At 40.1% G+C, this 26,085-nt stretch overlaps 1 protein-coding gene across 1 annotated transcript in view; it reads right to left on the bottom strand.

Annotated features, from left to right (window-relative positions):
* Nucleotides 1-26,085, bottom strand: part of ZFHX4 (zinc finger homeobox 4) — a 414,465-nt gene that overhangs the window by 386,099 nt on the left and 2,281 nt on the right. Inside the window, exons 1-2 of the mRNA XM_030215674.1 lie at nt 25,749-26,085; nt 24,370-24,872 (exon numbers count right to left, since the gene is read on the bottom strand). The exon at nt 25,749-26,085 is cut by the window's right edge and continues 2,281 nt beyond it. Of these exons, the coding sequence (XP_030071534.1) occupies nt 24,370-24,872; nt 25,749-26,085 (840 nt within the window). The remainder of the gene's footprint in view (nt 1-24,369; nt 24,873-25,748) is intronic.

Raw genomic sequence — 26,085 nt, 5'->3', positions numbered from 1 at the left:
ATAACTGCAAGGGGGAGTGTGGGAGGGGCATGGGTGGATCAGAGATACGCCCAGCACTTACACACTAAGATTATAGAATACAGATAGTTACACACAGAACTGCAATATTTAGTCTCAGATATTTACACCAACCACTGACATGTTGCAATTAGCCATAACCAAATATTGGACTTGCATGTCTAATTGCCAATATAGAAGTCATGCTTAGTGCGCAACATAGGAACATAAGCGTTGCCATACTGGGACAGACTGAAGGTCCATCAAGCCCAGCAGCCTGTTTCCAACAGTGGTCAATCCAGGTCACAAGTACCTGGCAAGATCCCAAAACAGTAAAACAGCTTTTATGATGTTTATCCTAGAAATAAGCAGTGGATTTTCCCCAAGTCCATCTTAATAATGCCTTATAGAATTTTCTTTTAGGAAAGTATCCAAATCTTTTAAAACCCTGCTAAGCCAACTTCTTTTACCATCTTAGCTCCTAAATTTAGGTGACTTTTACTGATGTACACCTCAAGTATGCAAGCGCTGAATGGCTGCTTGAGGAACAATTACACTTTCCTGTCATGTGAATCCTTCAGAGATTGGCCATCTTCTATAGGAATAGCAGTCTTCTGGGTCACTGACATCACTAAGATATCAACTCTGTGAATCCAGAGCAGTCTGTCTAGCTCCTCTAGAGGAAGACGGTGAAGCCTGCCCATCATCTTCATGCCCAGGATCACCAAATCTGGAGCCTCCTATTCTGCCAGAATTCTTTGTAAAACAGGAAGCCTTGGAGGGCCTCTACGGCCCTACCAGAACAGGATCTCCATTTGAGACATCCTTCTGAATTGCATCTGATATGCAAAGAGTTGAGATCACCTGGAAAATCAAAGCATCCAACTCCTCATGCCAAAACTGACACATGACCAGGCACTTATCCTCTTTCTCTGGGATACCAGGCACTTATCCTCCAAGAAGGGACCCTGGGGGCATATTCCCCATCCTCCCCTTCAGCAATTCCCATGTCTTCCTCCAAGGGAAAGGGGCCTAGCATAGGAGACTGTTGGGGACCATGGATTGCTTTCCCTTGTGGTCTGGCACCTGTGGAGACCCCTTGGCTGGCACCAGAGGTTGATCTCCCATGTCCAATTCCATGTTGCATGGGACTAGAAGCAATCCATGAGGGTAATGAGGAGTTTGGGCCCTAGCTTTACTGAGGGCCCCCACCAGGCTTGCAACCTCCAGTGGGGGGCAGAGGGCATCCACCATGGTCATAGAATCTGGAAGCTGTCTCCTCAAGGTCACCCAGCTTCCTGTAAGTTTGGTGCCAAAATTGCCACTATTCCCACCAAAGTCGGGACAGCTGTGGCCTGGCCAGCAACCTAAAACTGTTTCTACAAGAACCAGCGTCCCAGGCTATTATCCAGCACTGTATACTGCTGTTACATCTCTACCATCACAATCAGGGCAAAAAGAGTCGGCAATGTTACTGAACCACCAGCTCCTTTGTGCCCTGCAATGCCTTCTGGCCGGTATTGTCTGCCAACTTGGTCTGTAAACACTGGCTGCCCCTCGCCACAGGATTACTGATGTGCTCACATTCATTGGGGAATCCCTTCAGCTCTGTCAGCCTGCATCTCTTCATAGCCTGGAGCCACTTGCTGCCCCTGCATTACCTAAGTTTTGTTTGTTTTTTCTAACTTTATGATCAAACAAATTGCAAATTATTTAATATTTTCTCTCCTTTTTTGGCTACACTGCAAAGTGTCTGTGAGGGGGAGGAGGGAGGAACACTAATCTCTACTAACAGAAGCTCTGTGGGACCCCTGGCAGCAATGCATCTACAAGCAAAAGCCTGTATGCCAATGCTCAAGGCTATAGAGGGGCATGGGCCCCTTTTGACTCACCCACACTAAAGATCCTTGGACCAATCCCTGGGAGCTGACATCAGCCAAGGGGCTTAACCACTAAGCTGCAGACTAGAGGCTGCACCCATGGAACTTGGGCCTGTAACAAAGAATTCTATTGCACCAGTCCAACCTACACCATCTGCTGGAGGCAGAGAAATATTGACTAGTTGCAAGCTGCACTACTCTTTATAGTGGTGAGTATATGGTAAAGGTGAGCTTCTCTTCCTCTTTATACTGGTAATGTGGACCAGTCTAGCAGGACAAAAAGTAATCAATGGGTATGAAAGTGAAGAAACAATGTGACAAGGCAACGGTTGTGGCCAGAAGGATGCTAGGCTGCATAGAGAGGGGTAAAACCTGCAGAAGAAAGGAGGTGTTGATGCCCCTCTACAAGTCATTGGTGAGGCCCCACTTGGAGTACTATGTTCAGTTTTGGAGGCCGTATCTTGCTAAAGATGCAAAAAAACTGGAAGCGGTGCAAAGAAAAGTTACAAAAATGGTATGGGATTTGCGTTGCAAACTGTATGAGGACAGACTTGCTGACCTGAACATGTATACCTTGGAGGAAAGGAGAAACAGGAGTGACATGATATAGACATTCAAATATTTGAAAGGTATTAATCTGCACATAAACCTTTTCCAGAGCCGGGAAGGTGGTAGAACTAGAGGACATGAATTGAGGTTGAAGGGGGGCAGACTCAGGAGTAATGTCAGGAAATATTTTTTCACAGAAAGGGTGGTGGATACATGGAATGCCATCCCACAAGAGGTGGTGGAGATGAAAATGGTAATAGAATTCAAACATGCGTTGGATAAACTCAAAGGAATCCTGTTTAGATCCATGGAATCTTAGCGGAGATTGGGTGGTGATGCTGGTAATTGGGAAGGAAAACCGGTGCTGGGCAGAATTCTACAGTCTATGCCCTGATCGTAACTGAATAGATATGGATGGGCTGGAGTGAACATTTTAAGTGGCTTTGATGTTAGCTTCAGAACTTTTAGTACAAGAAGAGTGCTATGCAAACTCCTACGGTCTGTGCCCTGAGAATGGCAAGGACAAATCAAACTTGGGTATACATATAAAGTGGAGGAGTGGCCAAGTGGTTAGGGTGGTGGACTTTGGTCCTGAGGAACTGAGTTTGATTCCCACTTCAGGCACAGGCAGCTCCTTGTGACTCTGGGAAAGTCACTTAACCCTCCATTGCCCCATGTAAGCCGCATTGAGCCTGCCATGAGTGGGAAAGCGCGGGGTACAAATGTAACAAAAATAAAAAATAAAGTATCACATACTATGTAAAATGAGTTTATCTTGATGGGCAGACTGGATGGGCCATTCAATTCTTTATCTGCTGTCTTTTACTATGTTACTGTTATAAATTTGTGCGATATCCACACAAAAGTATCTCGGTACAAGGTGTAAGCATGTAACATTATCCAAACTGAGCACAGGCATTCCCAGGAACAGAGTTGTGCAGAAGTTTTTAATTATGTATAAACTTTTGAAAATACATGCATATGCACATAAATTAACCCAGAAAATGTGTCAATGCCAAACAGCAGGTGTTAATTCAAGCACATACATTCCCTGGGGTAATTTTCAAAACAGAAAACTGTGCATACTTTTGTTTTGAAATTTTGCCAATAACAACACAGTACAAGGTATGTGCATCCTATTTACACATGCGCTCAGGTATGAAATTGGCCCCTAAATAAAAATATGCCTCATTTAATCTTAGAATAGTTTCACAGTATGAAAAGAACATGAAGCGAAACCAGGTTAACTAATCTAAAACTCAACAGTGTGAAGCCAATAATCAGTCAATGGATATCTGGTTGTTAAATATACAGTAACTGGATAAGTTATTCAGGGCCCTGTTTACTAAGGTGCACTAGCGTTTTTAGCGTGTGCTAAAAATTAGCACACGCTAACATTAGAGATACCCATACATTCCTACGGGTGTCTGTAACATTATGTACGCGCTAAATTTTAGCGCACGCAAAAACATTAGTGCACCTATAGCACGGCTTAGTAAACAGGGCCCTCAGATATCTTTAACAAGATAGTCAAAAAGACATCCAGTTTTAAATCTGGCTATATTATCCATCTTAAAGTTAACCAGATTACTTTATACACGTATCCAGTTAATTTTAGGACAGGTATTTTTTTTCCATCCAGACTTAACAAATTGAACTAAACTGGATAATGCTGAATATTGACACTTTCTGATTAACTTCTACTCCTGCCCCGCACCCCCCCCCCCGACACACACACACACACTTCATTGTTCCTACTTTATTTAACTAGTTAATTTAAACAATACAAATCCTCATATTCAATCAGCTTCATATCAATCTGTCCCAGGACATGGGACAGAACACCTACCAACACACCATGAAACTAGATCACTCAAAGACACGTGTCAACTCCTAACAACAATGTAATATGTTTAACTGTACTAAACTGTAAGCCACACTGAACTGCATTGGAAAATGTGGGGTACAAATGCAGAAAATCAATAAACACATAAATACATAAAATTTTAAGAGGCCAATGAATTTTACCAAAAAGAATTGAATCAGTGAGAGACCTGGGAAATTCAAGAGGGAAGATTTATCTGCTTAATGCCCAAATTTAAGTAAATTGTCTGAGGCCACCTATGCCCAAATATTCAATGCCAGTGTGCCCGGACATGATCCAGCATTCAATATCTGGGGATAAAGCTGACAGCAGTCGAAAAACACTGACCATGCCAGCCGAATATCAACCTCATAGCATCTGATTGTCTGGTCCCTTCATTTTGCCGTTATTCAGTAAATATTTGTGCTTTTCAGCACAAAATCTGTCAACATGGACAATTATTTAACAACAGTTCGGGTCATTTAAGAAGGCTTCTACAGCTTTTTATACGTCTAAAGCAGTGTTTACACATCTAAATAACCAATACTTGTAAATAGCTATTCTAGAAAGCTGCTATTTACATGTGTAAATCCACAGTGTGTCCAGTTTTCACATCAGTTGATGAGATATTGTTGGAAGTACCTACGTTTAAGCAAGTTAGACTTTTATCAGTCCTCTATGGTCCGAGTTGAGTTGAGGGTGTACGACTTTGGAACACATTGCTTTTTTGAATTGCAAAGCACTGAGTCAGTGTTACGATTTAGAAAATTTCTGAAGGCACATTTATTTAACTTAGTGTACTGTATTTAGATATACTGTTTTATTAGATGTACTATATTAATCCATTAGTGCCCAATGTTCCCATAATAAGCCATATGGGAACAATGGGTTAAAGGGGAATTTTACTAAAGCTTAGCTCTAGTTATCTGCAGCAGGGCCCATAGGAATAAAATGGGCCCTGCTGCAGATAACTCAAGCTAAGCTTTAGTAAAAGACCCCCCTTATTGAACAAGTCGTGTTGCTCAATACAAAGTATGATTTTTGTGTACAATGTTTAAATAAGTCATAATGCTCTTAGTATTGCATTTAGTTTTTTTGTTTAAGATTTTATATACCTTTCATTTGTACACTGCCTAGAACTGTAGATTGTGCGGTCAATAAATATTTGAAATAAATAACGATCGTCCTCCATTTCTAGCTCATCCTCTACTATGTCCGCTTCCTCCTCCACTTCAGCAGCCACTATCCTCCACACACACCTGGCACAAGCCACAACATGATAGTGTTATGGGAACCAGTATCCCTCTCCTTAAGGAAGAAGGTGATGCACAGGGAGTATTTGTTTTTTATGGGGTTTTTTTTTTAATTTTATACAGAACTTATACCCCGCAAGTACCAATACACTTCACTGCGGGCTACAGAATAAAAGAATGAACACAACATTCCAAAATACAATTCAGTACACCTACCACAGTCAACAACATAAAAACAACTAACACAGCAACTCAATTTAAAAAATCCCACTACATATTTCCTAAACAAAAAAGGTCGTAAGTAACCTCCAAAAAATAATAAAATCAGTACTTATCCTTAGCTCCAATGTCAATAAATTCCAAAAGGTTGGAGCCTGATAAGGAACTGAAGATGACAAAAATTGAGCCTATTTTACCTCCCTGACTGCAGGAAAGGACAGTAAACATTGACTTTGCAACTGATCTGATCTACCCCCTAAGAATACATTCATCCCTGCAATTAAATAAAATAGCACCTCACCCTGCAGCATCAAGATTTTAGAGGGTAGGCACAGGAGGAACAGCAAGAAACGATACAAGCGGGGGATCTCCTGTGCAATCATGAGAAGTCCATACCAAGTAACATTATTAAGTGGCCTTTAATTGAATGATCAGCATCAAGTGCTGAAGTATCTACCCTTATCCAGATCCTCTTTCTGTATGAGAAAAGCCTTGATAAATCAACCCCTTAATGCAGAACACAATACTATTTTCAGAGAAGAAAGTTTAAGCGTTTTACAAAAATGAACTTCTTAAACTGCATTTGTGGTAAGACTGGTGGAATATTTCATAAGCAAGAAAATAATATGACCGCACTAGCAAGTCAAACGCTAACTCTCAATAGAGATTTGTCCCAGATTTCCCCTTCCTCATGATTGTCAAAGGCATTCATCTTTGGGGAAGAGAAGAAAGAAAAAGAAAAATAAAAAGACATCAGTTGAGCTTATCTGAACCATTAACCAATAGTACTGGTTTGTAACACTCTGGAGCTGATTCATCAAAAGGATTTTCTGTTGACCTAGAATGGAAGGAACTTTCTGGTGTTTCCATCTTTGCCTCCTGCAGCTGTTCAATTGCACAATCCAATATGCTGTGAGCTCTGAATCTCCAAAATACCAACAGGATAAGCCCAAAGTCATTCACTGTCCTCAGTCGTCACATCATCATACTTTTAGATGAGAAAAATATGTAAAAATGTACTCACATAATCAACTAATGTTGTTAAAAAAAGTTTCAAATAATTTGGATGCAAACTGAGTGATCTTCTCTTGGCTGCCTGTATTACAATTTTCTGAAGCTAACCTCTCTATGGGGCCCTTTTACTAAGCTGCATAAGCATCTACGCGTGCCTAACGTGCGCCAAAATGAAGTTACCACGCAGCTACTGCGTGGCTCTTGCGGTAATTTCATTTTTTCCATGCGTCCGATACGCGCGGCTGAAATAATTTTTATTTTCGGAACGCGCCGAGTGACATTTGGTGCACGTAGGTTACCACGAGGCTTTACCGCTAGCTCAATGGTTGGTGGTAAGGTCACAGACACAAAATGGACGTGTGGCAAAATGGATGTCCATTTTTGGCAAAAATTAAAAAGAGGCCTTTTTTACAGGCGCACTGAAAAATGGATCGGCGCAAGCCCAAAACCCATGCTTACACTACCGCAAGCCATTTTTCAGTGCGCCTTAATAAAAGGACCCCTACGTTCTTAATATTCTAAACCTTTTGGCCCTTCTTCATCAATGTACACAATGCGAGAAAAGCTTTATTGAATCAGGGCCTTAAAATGCAATTCTATAAGCATCCATGTTATTGCAACAATTTTGCACATATACGTGTACCACTTCCCACGTAAGAGTTAGCAGGTCGCCTAAGCGCTATTCTACAAATATGCTACAATCCAAACCATTTTTCTCTTATCCAACTGATGTCAATGTCTGTTTGAATAGGAATACAAGGTTATTCAGGGACCCTTTTCCAAAGCGATGGTAAGCAGTAATGCATGCCTACTGCATGCTAAAAAGACACTACTGCAGGATGCGCTCAGGTGTCTCACGCAGGTGGCATGATTGGAGGCAGAGAGCAGGCGTTCCCTGCGCTAATTGGATAGTGTGGGTAAATTGCCACACACTGCTCAATTAGTATGGTGTTAGCGCGGGAGCCTTTATTACCTCATAGATAGGTGGTAGGGGCTCATGCACTGGGAAATTAGCGAGTGGCCTTAAGGGGGAAATAGAAATTGCGGCCATTTTACTGCCATGCTACAAATAGCACAGGCCACTTTTTTTAGTGCTGCTTAGTAAAACAGCCCCTTGGTAAGTAACTGTTGTCTCATGTAAGTTCTAAACCTCCCAGGTTTCCAGCCTCCTGCGGTTTGTATCTGTTGTGTCAGGGATTTCCAATTGGCTTGTGAGTGTTGCCGCCCCAGTTCTAAAAGAACGTGTCCATAGCATTTGCAGTTCAAACCAACAACTTTCTGAAGCTGAAATGGGGATAAGTGCAGAACCATCCTCATGTTTAAGAAAGGGGATTCTTCCTGCTGCTCTGACTGTAATGTACTGGGCAAAGGTTATGATGTGTATGTGTGGGTGTTAAATAGAATCACCTTCTTGCCTTCTGCACAACTGTCTGTTTTGGAACTCCTCAAACATATCTCTAACCCTATCTTGTGTAACCTATACTTCATTATGGTGAAAAGCAGGGCCCTGACCTGTGTTTTTTGTGTCTGCAATTGGCTTCACTTAAATTAAATGCCCCAAAAACATTACCAGGAAGACTGCTGTAAACAGTCTATGTTCATAGTCTTTCTTACATGTGTTTGTTAAAGATCCTAGCATACAAACTAGGGGGTCCTTATTCAAATGGCTTGTGGTAGTGTAGGCACGGGTTTGGGGCATGCACTGATCCATTTTTTAACTGCACCTGTAAAAAAAGACCTTTTTAAAAAAAAATTGCCGAAAATAGACCTGCGTCAAAATGAAAATTGCCGCGCATTCATTTTGGGTCTGAGACCTTACCGCCAGCCATTGACCTAGTGGTCCTGCATCTTTATCTGGGAACCCATTTGGGGATATACTGACACATTTGGAGACACATTTGGTCAGATCATTGCTCTTTGAGCTTTGAGGCCTTGTTTATTTAGATTTTTGAGATTTTTTTTATAGCCCCCCACAGTCTGGGTTAGTCGTCTTGTTAGTAAACTGCATGTTTCATGCTCTCTTTGGTATATTATATTTTTTTATACTATTTTATGACCTTATGTTCATACATATGTATATATTTTGTAGATTCTGTGGCCACGCCGAAACACAGCACTGTGCAAAGTCTTGGAAGTGTCTTCCATTTAATAAACATCTGAAATTTAACTTTATGACTACGGGGTCCTCTGTTGGAAGTGTTATCTAACCTAACTGCCTACTCCTTTGTTTTGCACATAGCTAACCAGACAGATAGGCCTGTACAAAAGGTAGTCCTAACCAGAGCTTTTTTTGAGGGGGTACTTGGGGGTACTGAGTACCAGCACCTTTGCTATTGTCTGCTAAAATTGGCCCACGGACCCCAAGGTTTAATGAAAGAGTTAAGGCTCTACACACCAATTCTGTTTTATCATAGATTCTTTAACTGGTTGCAGGGGGCCTGGCTATTGTGGGGTGGGTCCCTCAGTGATCACCCCATCTCTGAAGGATGGCCTAGCATCTGAGTACTGGCACCTTTTTCGCTAGAAAAAATGCACTGGTCCTAACTTTGTTGGTTTAGCTATGCAGCTACCAGCAGTGGCATGAGTGGAAGAGTAGCCTAGTTGTTAGAGCACCAGGGCTTAACTTACAAGGGTGCCTGGTTCAAATCCTGCTGCTGCTGCTGCTGCTCCTTGTGATCTTGGGCAAGTCATTTAACACTCCATCACCTCAGGTACAAAATTAGATTGTGAGCCCAACAGGGAAAGTACCTGAATGTAGCTCACCTTCACCTGATACTAAAAAAGGTGAGAGAAAAATCCAAATAAATAAATAAGTAACTTCCAGGTTGTGAGCTAATTCAATGCTGGTGCCCAGACATGTCCCTGGCTTTAAAACCACAGGCTGAATATTGGGGCAGGCACATCTCTAGTCAGCCCTTTCTCATGCCATACTTCATCACATCATTTGTACCCCTTAAATATGCAATCAACCTTTTACTTCTACTGCATCAATGAACAACTTATCTCAGCGCTACTAATCACTGGTTGTCTTATCATTCTTCTACCATTGTAGGTACTCAGAAATGTGTCCCATATTACCTGATCTCCTTTAATATTCTAAGGAACCCTACTGAAAGGATTACTCCTGACTATGCTTTTTGTAGCTTTTGACAGCTTCCAAGAGAAGACCCTGCCCATTGGCATTATGCGGCATGTAGTTTAGATGTCCAGTTAATGACGGCACATGACTTAATTTTTGAATTAGGACTTTTAAGGTATCTATTTTTCCTTGGTATAGCTCCTGGAATTAGTCTCAGCACCTAGAAATGTTAAAATCTATGAAGGGTCTTCTGCCTAATTTACAGCTAATGGAACCCCCATCCACTCCATCTTGCATTAGTAAGCCTCCAATGTTTCTTTGCAAAGGCAAGAACCATCTGGACCCACACATAAAAAATCATCCAGATAGTGAACAAATTTTATTGCTGTCTGTCACTCTTTCTGTCGCCCTTTGTAGGAATGAACTGAAAGCAAAGTATGAAGTTAAACAGTTCATTTGGTAAGCATTTTTCAAAGCACTGTATAGCTGGTTCTTAAAGTGAAAATTTAAGAGTCAATATTCAGGACAATTTAAATGGCCAGGAGAGGCTCCTGGCCGTTTAAATCATTTGTGTGGAGCTATCCAGGTATATCCCCTCTAACCACCTATGCTAAAACCAGCTAGTTTGTGGGCTGTTTGGGGGTGGAGCTAGGGCAGAACAGAAACTTTGCCGGTTAGCAGCAGTTTTCAGTCCGCTCAGCTAAGTAACCCACATAAAAGATAGGACAGCACAACAAATGTCCTAACTTTATGCAGCGAGTTAACCAGGCACCAATGTAAATACTGGTTGGCCCCTGGTTAACTTCCGCGTCTGCAGTCCGGATCATACCGGATACTCAATGCCAAGAGTTACACATGCCCCAAGCATTGAATATCCGGGGTTCTGGGGTTAAGTCAGCCTGCAGCTGGAAGCGGCTTGTAAGCCATTCACCACCACAGGCTGAATATTGACATGGAAACTGGAGGAGTAAATAGGGAACAATCTAGAAGTAGACTTTGCATCCGATTTAGCCAGCCATACATATTGGCCCTAATCTCTCACCAGGTCAGTTGCCTACTTTACTGAAGAATAAGCAACTGAGCACAGAGCTGAGTCAAGGAAGTTACTGACTCTCCTTCAGGATAAAAAAGGTGATGAATTAGGCATTATTCCCCTGCTCCCTTTTCATGGGAAAACATCCAGGAGAGAAATGCAAACGTTTTCCAAAGGTCTCTTAGAAAACAGCCTCACAACCCTTTCCAGATACAAATCATTTTGCATGTTCTTAAACACTACACTGTTGTGTTCCCTTGTTGACTTTATTAATTTGGATTTGCACACACCTTTTTTAGTAGTACCTCAAGGTGAGTTACATTCAGGTACACTGGGTATTTCCCAACCTAATTTTGTTCCTGAGGCAATGAAGGGTTAAGTGACTTGCCCAAGATCTCAAGCAGCAGCAGTGGGATTTGAATTGGCCACCTCTGGATGTCAAGACTGGTGCTCTAACCACTAGGCCACTACTCAAGACTTAAGATTATTAGCCACTGTGTTGTCATAAAATTATTCTCTTACAGTGTAATTATTCATTCACGTAGGACATTTTCCAGACCAACCAATAAAAAATAATCAACAAGTGCAAAGCAGAAGTAAGATGTTTCACTTTACAAATCCTTTTTCTTTAAATATCTCTCCATTACAGGACTGCCTTTTGGCAGTTTCTCACTGGTTATCCTCCCACTGTCTAGTTTTGAATACCCCAAAAACAGTCACCTGTTGGTTTACCGGGGGGGGGGGGGGGGGGGGGGGGGGGGGGGCTTCCAATGCCTACTACACCACTGAACATATTTGGAACCCTTATTCAACATTCTAATTCTTTCCACTATTTAGGAGTCATTCTAGATTCACAACTGTCATTTTCCCTACAAATCTCTGCTGTATGTAAATCAGGGTTTTTCATTCTAAGTGAACTACGCATTGTCAGACGTTATTTTGATCAAGAAACATTTCACTCTCTCATTATTTCAATTTTCAACCCTAGAATAGACTACTGCAATATTATTTACTTCAGATGTACAAAATCTCATGTAAGTAAAATCCAAACTCCAGAATTCTGCTATCCACATTCTCTGCCATGCCCGGCACACAGATTAAGTCCCTTCTTTATTTCAACCATAGTACTAGCTTCCCATAGAGCAACAAACTATTTATAAAACCCTTCATTTAACCTTTAAAGTCCTCTGCATGGACTGCCCTAATTACTTTTCCTCTCTCACTATTCCCTATGCTCCTTCACATTCCCTCCGCTCTTTGAACGATCATCATCTGGTTCTTCCTAACCCTAAACAGGCTATGCTGGAGTCAACCAGACACTGCACTTTTTTCTTCACAGCCCCAGCCCTTTGGAATTCTATGTCATTAACCCTTCATGCTGAATACTCCTTAAAACAGCTCAAAATCGACCTCAAAACTTTTCGAATGAGCGTTTATTCTCTGTGATTCACAGGGAATTCCGCCTTACCTTTCTACGCTGTCTTTAACTCTATTTCTTGTTCTCTATTTTCTCTCTTGTAATGTATCCCTTTCCTATTTGATACTGTTGTTCATTTCTACTCTTCATATTTTTATAATTTTGGTTTTTCTGCACTACCTTTGTCATAGGAGCCAACTTTTCAAAATTATTGCGGGTGCTAAGCCCAATGGAAATAACCCCTCTATGGACACATACAATGAATTTTCTCAATATTGGGGTTGCTCAAGCACCCACAGCACCCACAGAGTCGGCTCCTATGACCTTTGTCTGCCCGTCAGTAAAGGCAGTATAGTAAGTAAATAAAATGAAATGAAAATAAAGATGCGACAATATTCTACTCAAATTCTGGTGTTACATTAGTAAGAGCAATTCGGACTCCCTCTGCGGACAGACATTGTGTGAAGTAACACAAAACTCTGCAAAACAGACACTCAGGGGCTTATGAAATCATACAAGCATCAACTCCAAGATCTCAAACTGCAGCTACCCTACCTATGAAAATTCAGCACTACAAGTATTCTACAACATGTACACACCATCATTTGGGGAAAAAGAGAACAAGCCTGATTGCTCCAATGTTCTACACAGTACCTACATGTTAACAGAATCCCTCACCTAAGTGACACATAGGAAATAGAGACCATCATATATAGAAGACTAAGCGACAATAAGTTAAAAACATGCAGCTATGAATTTCAGGGCAGTTCTGTAATGTACATGTTCACAGTTAAGAGCTGATTAGGCACATATTTCATTAGAATAGTGGCATAAACATGAGTGTATTCGCACATATGCATGAAAACGCCAAAAGTTCATAAAATCTGTTCTACTCTTTTGGGATCTTGGCAGGTATTTGTGACCTGAATTGGCCACTGTTGGAAAAGAAGATACTGGGCTTGATGGACCTTCGATCTGACCCAGCCTATGTTCTTACGTTCACCTGTAAATATGCACATATTTGACTGGTAGGCATACCATGGACAGGACTCACATGTGCATAACTTATATAATACTGTAAGTGTATCCCTAGCATTTAGGTGTAAGCACCTCTGTTCCCTCTAAGCTGAGCGGGAGTCTTCTTAACTGCACTGTTGCCAGTGGGGGCTGCTGTTGCAATATTGTATTTTCAATGGCTAGAGACAGGCAGGTTTCTTGGAGGCCTGCAGAGCTTTTTTAAACTCCGCTAAGCTAACCACCTTTACCACATTCTCTGGCAAAGAATTCCAGAGTTTAATTACACTTTGAGTGAAGAAAATGTTTCTCCGATTCGTTTTAAATTTACTACATTGTAGCTTCATCGCATGCCCCCTAGTCCTAATAATTTTTGGAAAGCGTGAACAGACGCTTCACATCTACCCGTTCAACTCCACTCATTACTTTATAGACTCTCGCTCAGCTTGGAGGGAACAGTGGCGAGCATTTACTCTAGCACCTAACATATTGTATCGGCATGTGTTATAATGCTTACACTAGGATTCTATAAAGGAAAGTAGACAGAATAGGCTCATGCCAGAGGTGCATTCAGGGTGTTTACAAGTAGGCACCCAGTTAAAGAATTCTCCCCACACAAAATGTAATTTTATATAGCATGTTCACACATAAACCCCAGGGTTTTATAAATGGCATTCTATTCTGAAATTCCCATTTAACTACATTGGCTGAGTCAATCAGTGCCAATAATTGAGTGTTAACAATTGATCATTGGCATTAATTGGCAATAATTTGGATTTGCAAATGCACCTTACTAAGTGCTATTCTGTAAAGATCTGTGCACAAATCTTTTAGTGTGTAACTCAAAAGGGGTGAGGTCATGGGAGGGGTGTAGCCATGGGAGTAGCATGGGCGAGTCAGGACATTCCTTTCAGATCTGCACAGTATATTACTGAATTCCGGGGAACTGTGCCTAAGTTACACATCAGGATTTGCACCAGGTTTCAGTTGGTGTAAATCCTTGTGCCCAAAGTTTTGCACTGAACTCAGCTCTAAGAGCTGTTCTATAAACAGTGTCCAACTCAAACCGCCATTTATAGAATAGCGCACTGCACGGATATTTATGCAAACCAAATTTTGAGCACCATTTACTAAATCTAGTCAAAAATGTTTTATTTGTGTAAATGTATTCATTTTAAACAATTTTATCCTGCAGTATTCTTATATTCTAGGCGTGTAGCAGTAAAAACATACACAATAAAATAGTCACATAAAATTATGCAGAGCCTAAAAATACACTCGGTGCAAGCTAGTGCATTCTCAGGGATGCAGTTTGGGTGGCCCATAGACTGTAACTATTTACACACATACGCGTGTATTGTATATGTGAACATTTGCACCTGCCCTTAAAGAGGCAAAATATCTGCACCGTTGATCAAGGCACAATTACTGCAGGATTTGTGCTAGTATTTTTGAATGATAAAAGGTACTTATGTATCTTCATATTATAGGTGCCTTCCTTCCCTACTAACTTTTGTCAAACTCAAAATGAAAACCCAAGAAAACAGAGTCTGTGAGCTGTGGAACAGAAGAAGACATGTATTTCCTCAGAGTCAGAAAAAAATTAAGAAAGCTGACAAATTTCATTGGCAAAAATCTGGAAAAATATGGGCATTGAATCTTTTTGTTGTCTATGTTATTTTTTTCCAATTAGATTGGTCCTTATCTCTCTTTTTTGTGAGTTTTCTCCTAAGTCCTTTTCCAGGGATTAGAGATATGCACCAGCAAAATAAATTTTTATTCTTTTTTTTTTTTTTGCTTTTTCCCAGTTTCCATTACTCTTTTTGGTTTGTTTCACACATTCAGGTTAATAAAATATTTTAACCTGTACTATAAATTTTAATGCTTGAAAATTGATTATACTCATTTCAATTCACAGGTTAATGCACCTTAAATCTATCAATCATGTGTTAAAATTTCTAAATTACCTTAATGAACTGAAGACACACTTCTCTTTCCCACCAGTATCTCATTTTTTGCAGGCCCATCTTTTATCCACTTTCCATCCTCCTGTATTTATTCCTTTTCCCAGCAAGTGTAAATGTGCACGCTCTACCAGATTAGCATAGGGCATGCCTACTCTCCGCCCATAGTCAAGGGATTAGCACACGCTGATGGACACACTACCGCAGGATGCCTCAGTGTGTCCCCATCACAGTGCTTTTTGTCATACGTTAGGCATGTGGCTTAATAAAAGGGCCCCTTATGCGCATATGTGTCAACATACGTACATACATAACTAGAATGCCAGCATTTACACATGCTCTGCCACCTCATAGAATTACCCCCTATATAAAGGACAGAGCAGGGGTAAATTTATTCAACAGCATTTGTGCACTACTAGGGCTTCCTAGGGATTCCTATTTTGTAAAGGCAAACAGGTGCATTTTTGGACTTTCCAAACAGATGCCTTTTTTATAAACATGGAGGGGCATTTTCAATATGACACCTAAGTCGGACTTTGGATACTTTGTGCTAAACATCCCAAATCCGAATAGCAAATGCAACCATTTTCAAAACTACAAAACATCTATCTTTTTTTTTCCCAAAAATACCATTTGTATCAAGGTTTCTGTATGTTTATCTTTTCAGGCCATTTTTGAAAAAAAAAAAAAAAATGACAGTAAAAGCATAGAAAATCAAGTCATTAGTATGTAGGAGGGGCCAGCATTTTTAGCAGACTAGTTCTCCAGACATCCCAGGAGAGCAATGGGGCACCTTAGGGGGCAATGCTAAGGATTTCACATAAATGCTCCCAGGTTCACATCTCACTTGTTGCTCCCTCATCTTGTCTGCTGAGCCTTCAAACCCCACCCAAAACCCACTACCCCCAACTATATGCCAGTACAGTGGGTCTTTGGTGAGTTTTTGGAGGGCTTACAGTTTCTACCACAAATGTAACAGGTAGGGGGAGGTATGGGCTTAGGTCTATTGTCTACAGTGCACTGCACCTGGGACCTGCATGCTACTCTTAAGGACCTGGCTATAACATCTGAAGCTGTCAAACAGACTGGTGAGTACTATTTTAATTGTTTTTTTTTTTTTTTTGGGGGGGGGGGGAGTAGGAGAGGGGTCAGTGACCACTGAGGGAGCAAAGGGGTCATCCCTGATTCCCTCAGTGGCCACCTGGTCATTTAGGGCACCTTTTTGTGCTTTATTTGTTCTGAAAACAGGTCTAGACCAAAATGTTAAAGTTTTCGCCCTAGATGTTTTCATTTTGTTCCATTATGACTGTAAAATGTGCAAGTGTTAGGCATGCCCTAAACCCTGCCCTAATCCTGCCTTCTAAAAGCCCTCAACATGCCCCTTTGTGATTTAGACACACTGCAGACATAATGCATAGATAGGCATCTGCAAAACAGGTTTCAAAAATACCGATTTGGACTTTTAGGGTTTCTTTATAATAAGCTTTAGGAAAAAGGGCCCTGCGGTATCGATGGGGTCCATTTTTCCTGCACCACCAGGGCTCTTTTTACCGCAGAGGGTAAAAAAAACCAAAACAAAATGGCCATACAGTAAGATAACACTTACCGCATGGCCATGTGGTGCGGAGCTCTTAATGCCACCCATTTACATGGCGGTAAGGGCTCCCACGGTAAACAGTGCGCGGTAATGCCCGATTACCACCAGGTTAGCGCTTTGCTAGACAAAAAAAATATTTCCAGGTAGTGCCAGAAATCGTGCATGCTCAACCCAGGACTACTGCCGGCAGCAACGTTGCCCCAGCGGTAGTTCAGTTTTAGCGTGTTGGGCTTACCGCCACTTTGTAAAAAGGACCCTTAGAGACTAAATCCGTCCAAGTGGTGCTTTATGACACTTTTGGGATATTTTTCTCTCTCAGAAATGAGCCGCTTAGCCTCAATTGTATGCAAGTTTACCAATATAAGAGGCAGGAAATTTTGTAAAAGCTCACCTGCATAACTAGTTTTGAAAATGACCCTCCCTAACAGATAGCTTAAACTATTTTCTGCCAATGACATGAGCTTATTGTCCAGATGCTAATAGGTCTAACTTTCCCATTAGGAACATGCTTTAGTACCTGTATGGGAAAACATACCATGAAATTATTTACTTGTTTTTTTGTAGAAATATATAATCTGCCAGTATATGGGGATTACAAAACATTATTCACACAAAGTATAAAAAAAACACTTCTATCATACACATAAATTAAAACTGGATAGGAAAGAGAATTTTAAAAAAGTATAAACAAACTGACAATATTATTCAATGAAAATCTGGTAAATTTTCTTTTCGGAAGGATGAAAAGCTCCATGCTTTACCATTACATGAGAATAATTTTCACCCTTCCCCCTTCCTTCTCCCTCTCACCAGCAGATGGAAACACTGAAAATAATAATCATATGCCTAGAGCTACATGAAGATGTAAATCAGGCCCTGAAAACTAAGATATTTCTCCAGAACCTGGACCTTCCATCTACAATGTAACAGTACAGACAATGCAGTACTGGGTCATCCCTTGTAAACACAATAGCCAGGTATCAACTGTGCCACAGAAACTGTAGCTCAACATGCCAAATTACAGCAGACAGGCATAATTTGCTCTAAAGCCATAATATTTCAAAATGTATCATACATTGTCACAATATATACAAAAGGACCAGATTATACCTAGGACTAGCCTATTAGTGCAGCAGACTTTGAACCTGGGTGACAGGGTTCAATTCCCACTGCAGCTCTTTGTAACTCTGGGCAAGTCACTTAACCCTCTATTGCCCCAGGAACAAATAAGTATATGTATATACTATGTAAACCGCTTTGAATGTCATTGAAAAAAACAGAAAGGTGGTAGATCAAGTCCCTTTCCCTAAATATCCCCACAAACACAGCCTTGCACATTGCACAGCACATACTTCCTATGAACTGTTTCTCCTCCCCTTCAGAAATGCAATGCTAGAATGACTATAAAAACAAGTAGCTCGAAGCAGATTTTCAGATTAAAACTAAAAACAAGCAGTACAGTAAAAGTTTGGATAATTGATCTCATTTTCACAATAGGCCTGTCATAAAAACAGATGGTAAAAAATGCTTTTGAAAATAAGGTTTAAGATGTCAAGATTAATTAATCTTTCAATCTCTCTCTCTCAGCATTATGATTTGAAATTGGAATTTCTGGTTGTAGAATTGCTGGCCTACTAATCTTCACATTCCTACTTGTCTTTATTAGGCAATGAATATCTCCAGGATATATACATAAACACACTGTTCTTTTATGTAAAACAGGTCATTCACATTGGTTTCCTCTTTTTAAATAAGTAAACAGTGTTATTAGATGTATTACAAATCACGGAAAGAAAAAAAAAATCCAGCTAACTGGATTTTAAATTTTGGCACACTGCTTCCATCCTGAAAAGGATACAGATCTGAAACTAATATTTAAAAAAAGTGCAATTTCCATATTAAGATTTATGCTGAGATGGAAAAAAAAAACCTGTTTTGAGAGATAAACAAAAGTTATTCTTTTCTGTTGCTAGACCAATGGCTTGAATACGATCACGCAAAGCATGCCTTGGCTCCTCTGATGTACAGACATAGTCCAATTTCCCTTGGCAAAATGGCTTTTATGCAAATAAATGCCGCATTGCCTTCTGACCTCTTTTACCATCATACTGGGACAATGACAGTTCAATAATTGGAACTACACATATCTGGTATATTTGATTTTAAAATTAGAATGCTGGCACAGAGCAATGGAAGTGAAAAGAATGGGAGCCTGCATTAATACCAGACCAATCAAAGTATCGTTTTTTGCCTGAATAAGATATCGGGAATATGGTGGCTTGTGCTGCTGATCCATTTTTAACTTTTGTCTCTCCTTTTTCTGTTTCCAAATTTAATATTATCTGTAACAAGTGGTGCTGTCATCCATAGCATAGATAATGAGAAAAACGGAGCAACGTTCCTTAGGGGAATGCCGTATTAAAAAGTTACCCAAGGACCAGGTCCCTCTGGTATCCCTTCCCTCATGGGGGACAAGAAATGAATTAATTGATGCCCCCCCCCCCACCCCAAGCAGGTTAAACATCCAAACAGGGAATCAGGACAAGTTATTCTGCTTCACTGGTGAGGGAATCGGAAAGAGCTAGCTTTGAACAGGAAAAGCAGTGGACACCTCATTTTAAGGGGAGGTGGACACCTCACTTTAAAGAAAAACAGCCACTGGAGTATCCAGACTTAGCTACAGAAAAGGTTCTGCAGAATGTAGCATCCTATGCAGGAAAATGCAAACTGGCAACAGCAACCAGCTGACCATGAAAAATTCTTGGCCCTAAGTGACCCAGGAATACACCATAAATCTAGCCTGTAAAACATACTAAAAGCCCTGCTTGTTCTATTATTTCACTAAGTGTTGTTTTACATTTGCAATTACTGTATTTCATTTTATTGAGCACTTTCCAAACTGACTCATGCTCACTAGTGGACAAGACAAAGCTGCAAAGTGTTCTCTTTTTAAACTAACTTTTAATGTGCTTGAAGCACCCCTGTTCTTTTTATGGGCAGTGAATTTATACAGACAGCAACATTGTTTTGAGAAGTAGGACTATAAGCATGGTGGGGGTGGGCGAGATGGCAGCAGGAAAAAGGGTTTACAGAACACAGCAGAACCGGTATACAAAAACGACTTCAATAGACATAATAATTCAAAGGAAAAGAAAAAAAAAAAACAACAAGCCTGTATGACATGTCTTTAGTTCAGAAGTTAGTATTCATGGGGATAAAATGATGACGTGCTGATCTCATAAGTCATATTTAATATTCATTATCTACAAAATTAGAAAACCTCCCTCATAACCTTTTCTGTTTTTATCACACTGTGATTACTGCACTATAACTAAATCAGACAGGCATGGCTCAGACTAGTGAAGATACAAAGCAGAGTTAACTAAAGGAAAACATTCAGTCCCAGCTGGTTTAGGGATTTCAACATTCCAGAAAGTTCTACAGTGAGCCATAAGGCAAGTGTTTTCATTCTCAAGGATACTACAAAATAAAGTTTCTATGGATTTTTTAAGGTTCAAAGATTTAAAAAAAAAAAAAGCCAGAAAATGAATAAAACTTTTGTTTGTTTCTTGAATTATCATTAAAAATAGACATAGAGGTATTTTGTTTAGTAGGCCCCTAGCCCATATGGAAAGGCCATCAACACTTTGTACTTCTGGGTACTCTGCCAAACTATTATATCCCACATGCCTTCTGTCTTAAAACATAAAAGCAGAGGTGTTGTTCTGGACAAATAAAGAAATCAGTTTTACTAGCATTGGTCTTCTGTGAAAACCGCCCCAAATCCTGCCAAAGACATTAACCAGCCCATCTGTAAAACAGATTTTCATTAAAATTGATCAGCTTAAGATTAAGCAGCTAGGCAGATGATGCTTCTCAGCTAACCTTTAACCTTCAGCCTTTAGAGATTGGAATTAGGCCATTCTCCTGTTCTGTGCTGCACTTGGTGCTGGGGAATGTGCGAGGAACAGGGTGATGCGCTCAGACTGTACAGGGCAATTCACAGGAGTAACTGTGTTATGAATCAATAGGTTGTCAATAAGAAGAAAGCAAGTAGCACACCTGAGTATCTGTCTCTGCTAACTGCTGCTTGTCAACTTCCAGTAAGCTCTAAACAGATACATAAAACGATCAGCTACATGAAAAATGAGAATTAAATATTGCATTAAAAATGATGGTTTCTGTATACCACATCCTGCCATTGTAATTGCCTCTGAATTAAATCGAGGCCTTTTATTTTATGAATTGAAGGAATGTGATTATTTTAGGCCAATTAAATACTGTATAGGTAAAAAATAAAGGACAGTAAACAAGAGGATTTGTAAAATGCTTTTAAAAGTGTGGGAAGCTATGCTTACACAGGGGGTCTTTTAGGGAAAGGGACTTGATATACTGCCTTTCTGTGGTTGTTGTACCTACATTCAAAGTGGTTTTTCATAGCATATACAGGTACTTATTTGTACCTGAGGCAATGGAGTGACTTGCCCAGAGTCACAAGGAGCTGCAGTGGGAATAAAACCCAGTTCCCCAGGATCAAAGTTCGCGGCACTAACCACTAGGCTACTCCTCCACAAAGGTGTACTAGCGTTTTTAGTGCATGCTAACCGTGTAGACACCCGTAATATTCCAATGGGCATCTACACGGTTAGCGCACGCTAATTTTTAGCACGTGCTAAAAATGCTAGCGCACCTTTCTAAAAGGGTCCCACAGGTTACTGTCCATGTTAATTGCTCTGGCTCCAATGAGTAGATTACTAGGTTGTTGGTTTTTTTTTTAGTGAATCAGCCTTATGGTAAGCTTTTAAATTTAAATTGCACATTCTGCAAACAGGTTCATCACTGAAGGAACCCTCTTATTCAACAGTGCCTTTAAATAAATAATGCTGAAATTCACATATGCATTATCAGGATGTTTTAATTAATTATGAAAGAAAAAAAATAGGGCCCCGTTTACTAAGCCCACACTAGTATTTTTAGCAGGTGCTACAAATTAGGCATGCTAGGGACACCCCTAGGAATATATAGCATTAGCGCATACTAACTTTTAGGGGTCCCTTATACATAGCAACATAGTAGGTGACAGCAGAAAAAGACCTGTATGGTCCATCCAGTCTGCCCAAGATAAACTCATATGTGCTACTTTATATTTATACCCGACCTTGATTTGTATCTACCATTTTCAGGGCACAGACCGTAGAAGTCTGTCCAGCACTAGCCCCGCCTCCCAACCACCGGTGCTGCCACCCGATCTCCGCTAAGCTTCTGAGGATCCAAAATGAACATTTACTAAGCCGCGTAAGCATTTTTACGTGTGCCCAACGTGTGCCAAAATGGAGTTACTGGCTGGATACCGTGCGGCTCTTGAGGTAATTTCATTTTTCGGACGCACGCCAAGTGGCATTTGACACGCGAAGGTCATTACCGCCCAGTAATGATGCGGATTCAAATCCTTCAGCTTTGGCAACAATGCTCTGTCCATAGATAACCCAGACATGTAAAATTTGGAAGGCTCTAGTCTCCCCTCCCCCACCGCCACCAAAACCAAAATGCCCTTTGTTTAATAAATAAATATAAGCATAAAGTACAAAGATTTCCACCACATATTAATATAACTCTTTTTGGAACACCATCTTAAATAGGGCATAATGTCATTTCAGTAATGACTCTGCAAAGTCAAATGGATTTTTAACCCCTCCCCTCCCCCCCGCCCCAGTTTCCTTGTGCTCATGTTGCTGAACTATATTCTGGGATAGTTAAAAGGAAAGCACTGGAGCATCTTCCAGAATGTAAACATGCATTATAAATATTTTGGATGGTATCCCTTGGGTATATTGTCACTGGCATAAGAAAAAGCTTTTCATACATTAAGCACCACTATAATAAAAGTATAGAAACTAACATAAGCTGATTATTCAAGATTTCACAAGACAGAAATCTCAGTAAAGCTGCCATTCTACAAATATTTTAAGATCTACTGCAGCTTTTCAATTTTTCACACTGACTGGATGGATGCAGAACTGTGCAATTAGCATTTGGCATCTATGCTGAATAATTCAGCATTATATTTTATAAAATGCATATGAGCACATTTACCCACCAAGGTCCCTCTTAACTAAGGATCTTTGCCAAAGGCAAAATATGGAAGAGAAAGCCAAGTGAATAGGGCTGCTGGTGTATTATTACAATTATTATTGTCTGCACCATAATATCCATTATGCTATAAATCTGATTACAGAGTATTTACTTTGAATATGTTGATTCAGAACTACCACTTAAAAGAAACAGATAGCAAACATTAACAACCATTTGCAAAATCTAGATAATCAAAGTATGATTATACAGCTTTCAGCTGAGCTAGAAATACTTAGGATTCTTTTCCTTTTTTTTCAAATTTATTTCCTTGCCCAAAATGTTAATTTATTTAAAGAAATGGGAAGGCTAATTACCAGCTGGCTCCTAGTAGTTTAGTTATCACGGATTTCAAATATAAATCAATAGCACTAACAATGGATTTTCTAATCGTGTCTGGGACAAGATACAGTGACTAATGGTTCTTAATATTTTCTGAATTCTTAATATCCTCTAGACAAAAGAACTTTTTAATAAGTTACGAAGTTATTCATCATGGAAATGAATATGTTACGTTTTATAGAAGAACCGGGACAATCAAACCAATCCAGTAAATACAGAGCAGACGATAAATTACCTAGTAATTAGTGCTTAGAAAAAATGTCATGACAAGTTCTGTAATATATGGTGTTCCTCACTCCCACGTATTCATTACTTCTGTATAGCCTTTTTCCATTAAAGATAACAATATATTTGCTATTCTATGAACACACTTATCAACGCCACACCCTTAAATGTTTATGGAAAGTAATTACTAGCTTGGAACATAGGCAGACAAAAGGATGACGATAGTTACTGCTTAACACTCTTACTAACAACACACTCCAAGTGTATATGTGTAAAAAGAGGGAAAACAGTTATATTTTGATCAGTTGTGTCTGTCAACAGCTCTACATGAGAAAGAGTACTTTTTTCTGATCAACATTAATAGTTTGAATATGAATCTTCAGGGATTTTTTTTTTCATCTGCTGCTTCAGCAGGTGTAAAATACAAATAGCAGGTTTTTATCTCTCTGCAGACAAATAAGATTGTCGAATGAAATTAAACATTTCCATAGAATGCTTATTCAAAAGACTGCTGTAGATGTAAACGTTTCTCATGCAGATGTTGCACATAAAAAGTTAGTAATATATTTGAAATGGGGGAGGGGGGGGAACAAAAAAATCCCTCGACAACTTGACAAACTGCCTTCACTATATAATGCTACTTTATCTAGGAAACGATAGCTGGAAGGCTTGCACTTTAGTCTTACTCAAATGTTTGGGCCTGTGTTTGATAAACAAATGTGTGTAGCCCTCAGCACCGAAACGGTTACCTTTTCCTTCTGTGTGCCAGCTGAAAGTGATGTCACTTGCTTACCTTATACAGTTTCAGGGCTGCCTCGTGCCTGTGATTGGTCGTGTGTAAGCGCAATTTATCCACGCTGTTGGTGTAGTAGTCACAGGCGTTACACTTTAGGTGAACCGGGTTGCCAATGGCGATGCACTTCAGCCTCCACTCGTTGGTTTTGCCTCCTTCCTTGATGTGAGCGACCAGCTGATATTTCTGCATGTGTTTGTCAGTCTTACAGTGGAGCTGGAAGTTAGCTTTCAGCTGAGTGTTGTAGTTACAGAGCTTGCACTGGTAGATGTCTCCAATTACAGCCCTCCACTCCTCTTCAGGGAGAGAGCGCTCAGTGCTCACATGCACATTTAGGGCCTCCAGGCTGTCAGAAGTGAATTTGTTGCAAACAGCACACTGGAATAGTTTCAACGCTGGGTCACTGATATAAGGTGACAGCTCTCCGGCAGTAAGGAGGGACAGGTCATCACCCATTAGCTGACCACTGGCAAGCCGGATTTCGGGCGGTAGATCATTATTTACTACAGAAAAAAAAATTAAAAAGAAAAGTAGAGACCAGGAAGCACATCACACACAAAGGAATTTGAGAAAATAAAGCCTGGACAAGGAGTTTGCTTTCTCTAGAGCTTAAGCGATAAAAAGCTGTAATAGGATTGAATCAGGATCAATTACAATCATCCCTTTCAACTTCTAAATTCCCTCATCAGATAGCTTTAATTACTCCTACCGGGCATGATGTCACCCTGGAATTTGTATTTTCAAAGGCACGATGGATGATCAATAAAATAACAAAACAGCCATGCTTTTAACGTCTAGGTTAACTTATACAGTGCTAATTGTAATTTCGTTACATGCTGTTGAAAATAAGTTAATAAAGTATGGGCACTTGAACATATGTTTTCAAGGCATTATGACATCATAGTGTGTATATACATATATTACATATAAATTCAAAAGTTTTGGTCAACTGTTAAATTCAGATATGCAATTTAAATATAAAATATTTCAGCGCAAACTTTCCTGTCAAAATCCAGAATTTGGTTTAATATATGATAAGTGAACTATACATTTTTTAAAAAGCTTAAAAAAATTATGTTACAAAATTATCAATTATGGGTATCGAAGTGAGAGGGCAATAATACAGTAAATGTGTCAAACAGACTGAAGTAGATTATGGAGTCCTTTTACTAAGGCGTGCTAACGGATTTAGTGCACGGTCATGAATTATTGTGCATTAAGTGTCACACAGCCCATAGGTTTGGAATGAGCTGCACGGCATTTAGCATGAGCTAAATCCATTAGCGCACCTTGGTACAAAGGACCTCTTAATTACCACTGGGCTGTAATACATACAAAAACACACAAACACACTCACACGGACACTATAATATACTAACCAAGTCCTGGTGCCAGTGCTGCAGCTGTTGCTGGGTCGAGCTGGAATGGATTTATCATCATCTGAGAGTCAGCTGGGTTTTCCAGTTTCATTCCAGTTAGGCCTATGTTCTGGGCTAGGTAGTATTGATAGAGCTCGGCTTCAGCTGGTGCAAGGCCTAAATGCAGGTTGTGCTGGATCTGTTTCATATTCTGTTGCAAGAGCATCATATTGTGCATGTGCTTTTCACTGGTCATGTGGATGCGAAGATTTCTCGCCACATTGGTTTCGTAATCACAAACCTCACAACGCCAGGTGGGTTTTTGTTTTGGTTTCGATGGCGATGGCGTTCCGCAGCC

This window comes from Microcaecilia unicolor, chromosome 1 (assembly GCF_901765095.1).
Source record: "Microcaecilia unicolor chromosome 1, aMicUni1.1, whole genome shotgun sequence".
Taxonomy (NCBI): domain Eukaryota; kingdom Metazoa; phylum Chordata; class Amphibia; order Gymnophiona; family Siphonopidae; genus Microcaecilia; species Microcaecilia unicolor.
This window is presented reverse-complemented; position numbering and strand designations above follow the sequence as displayed.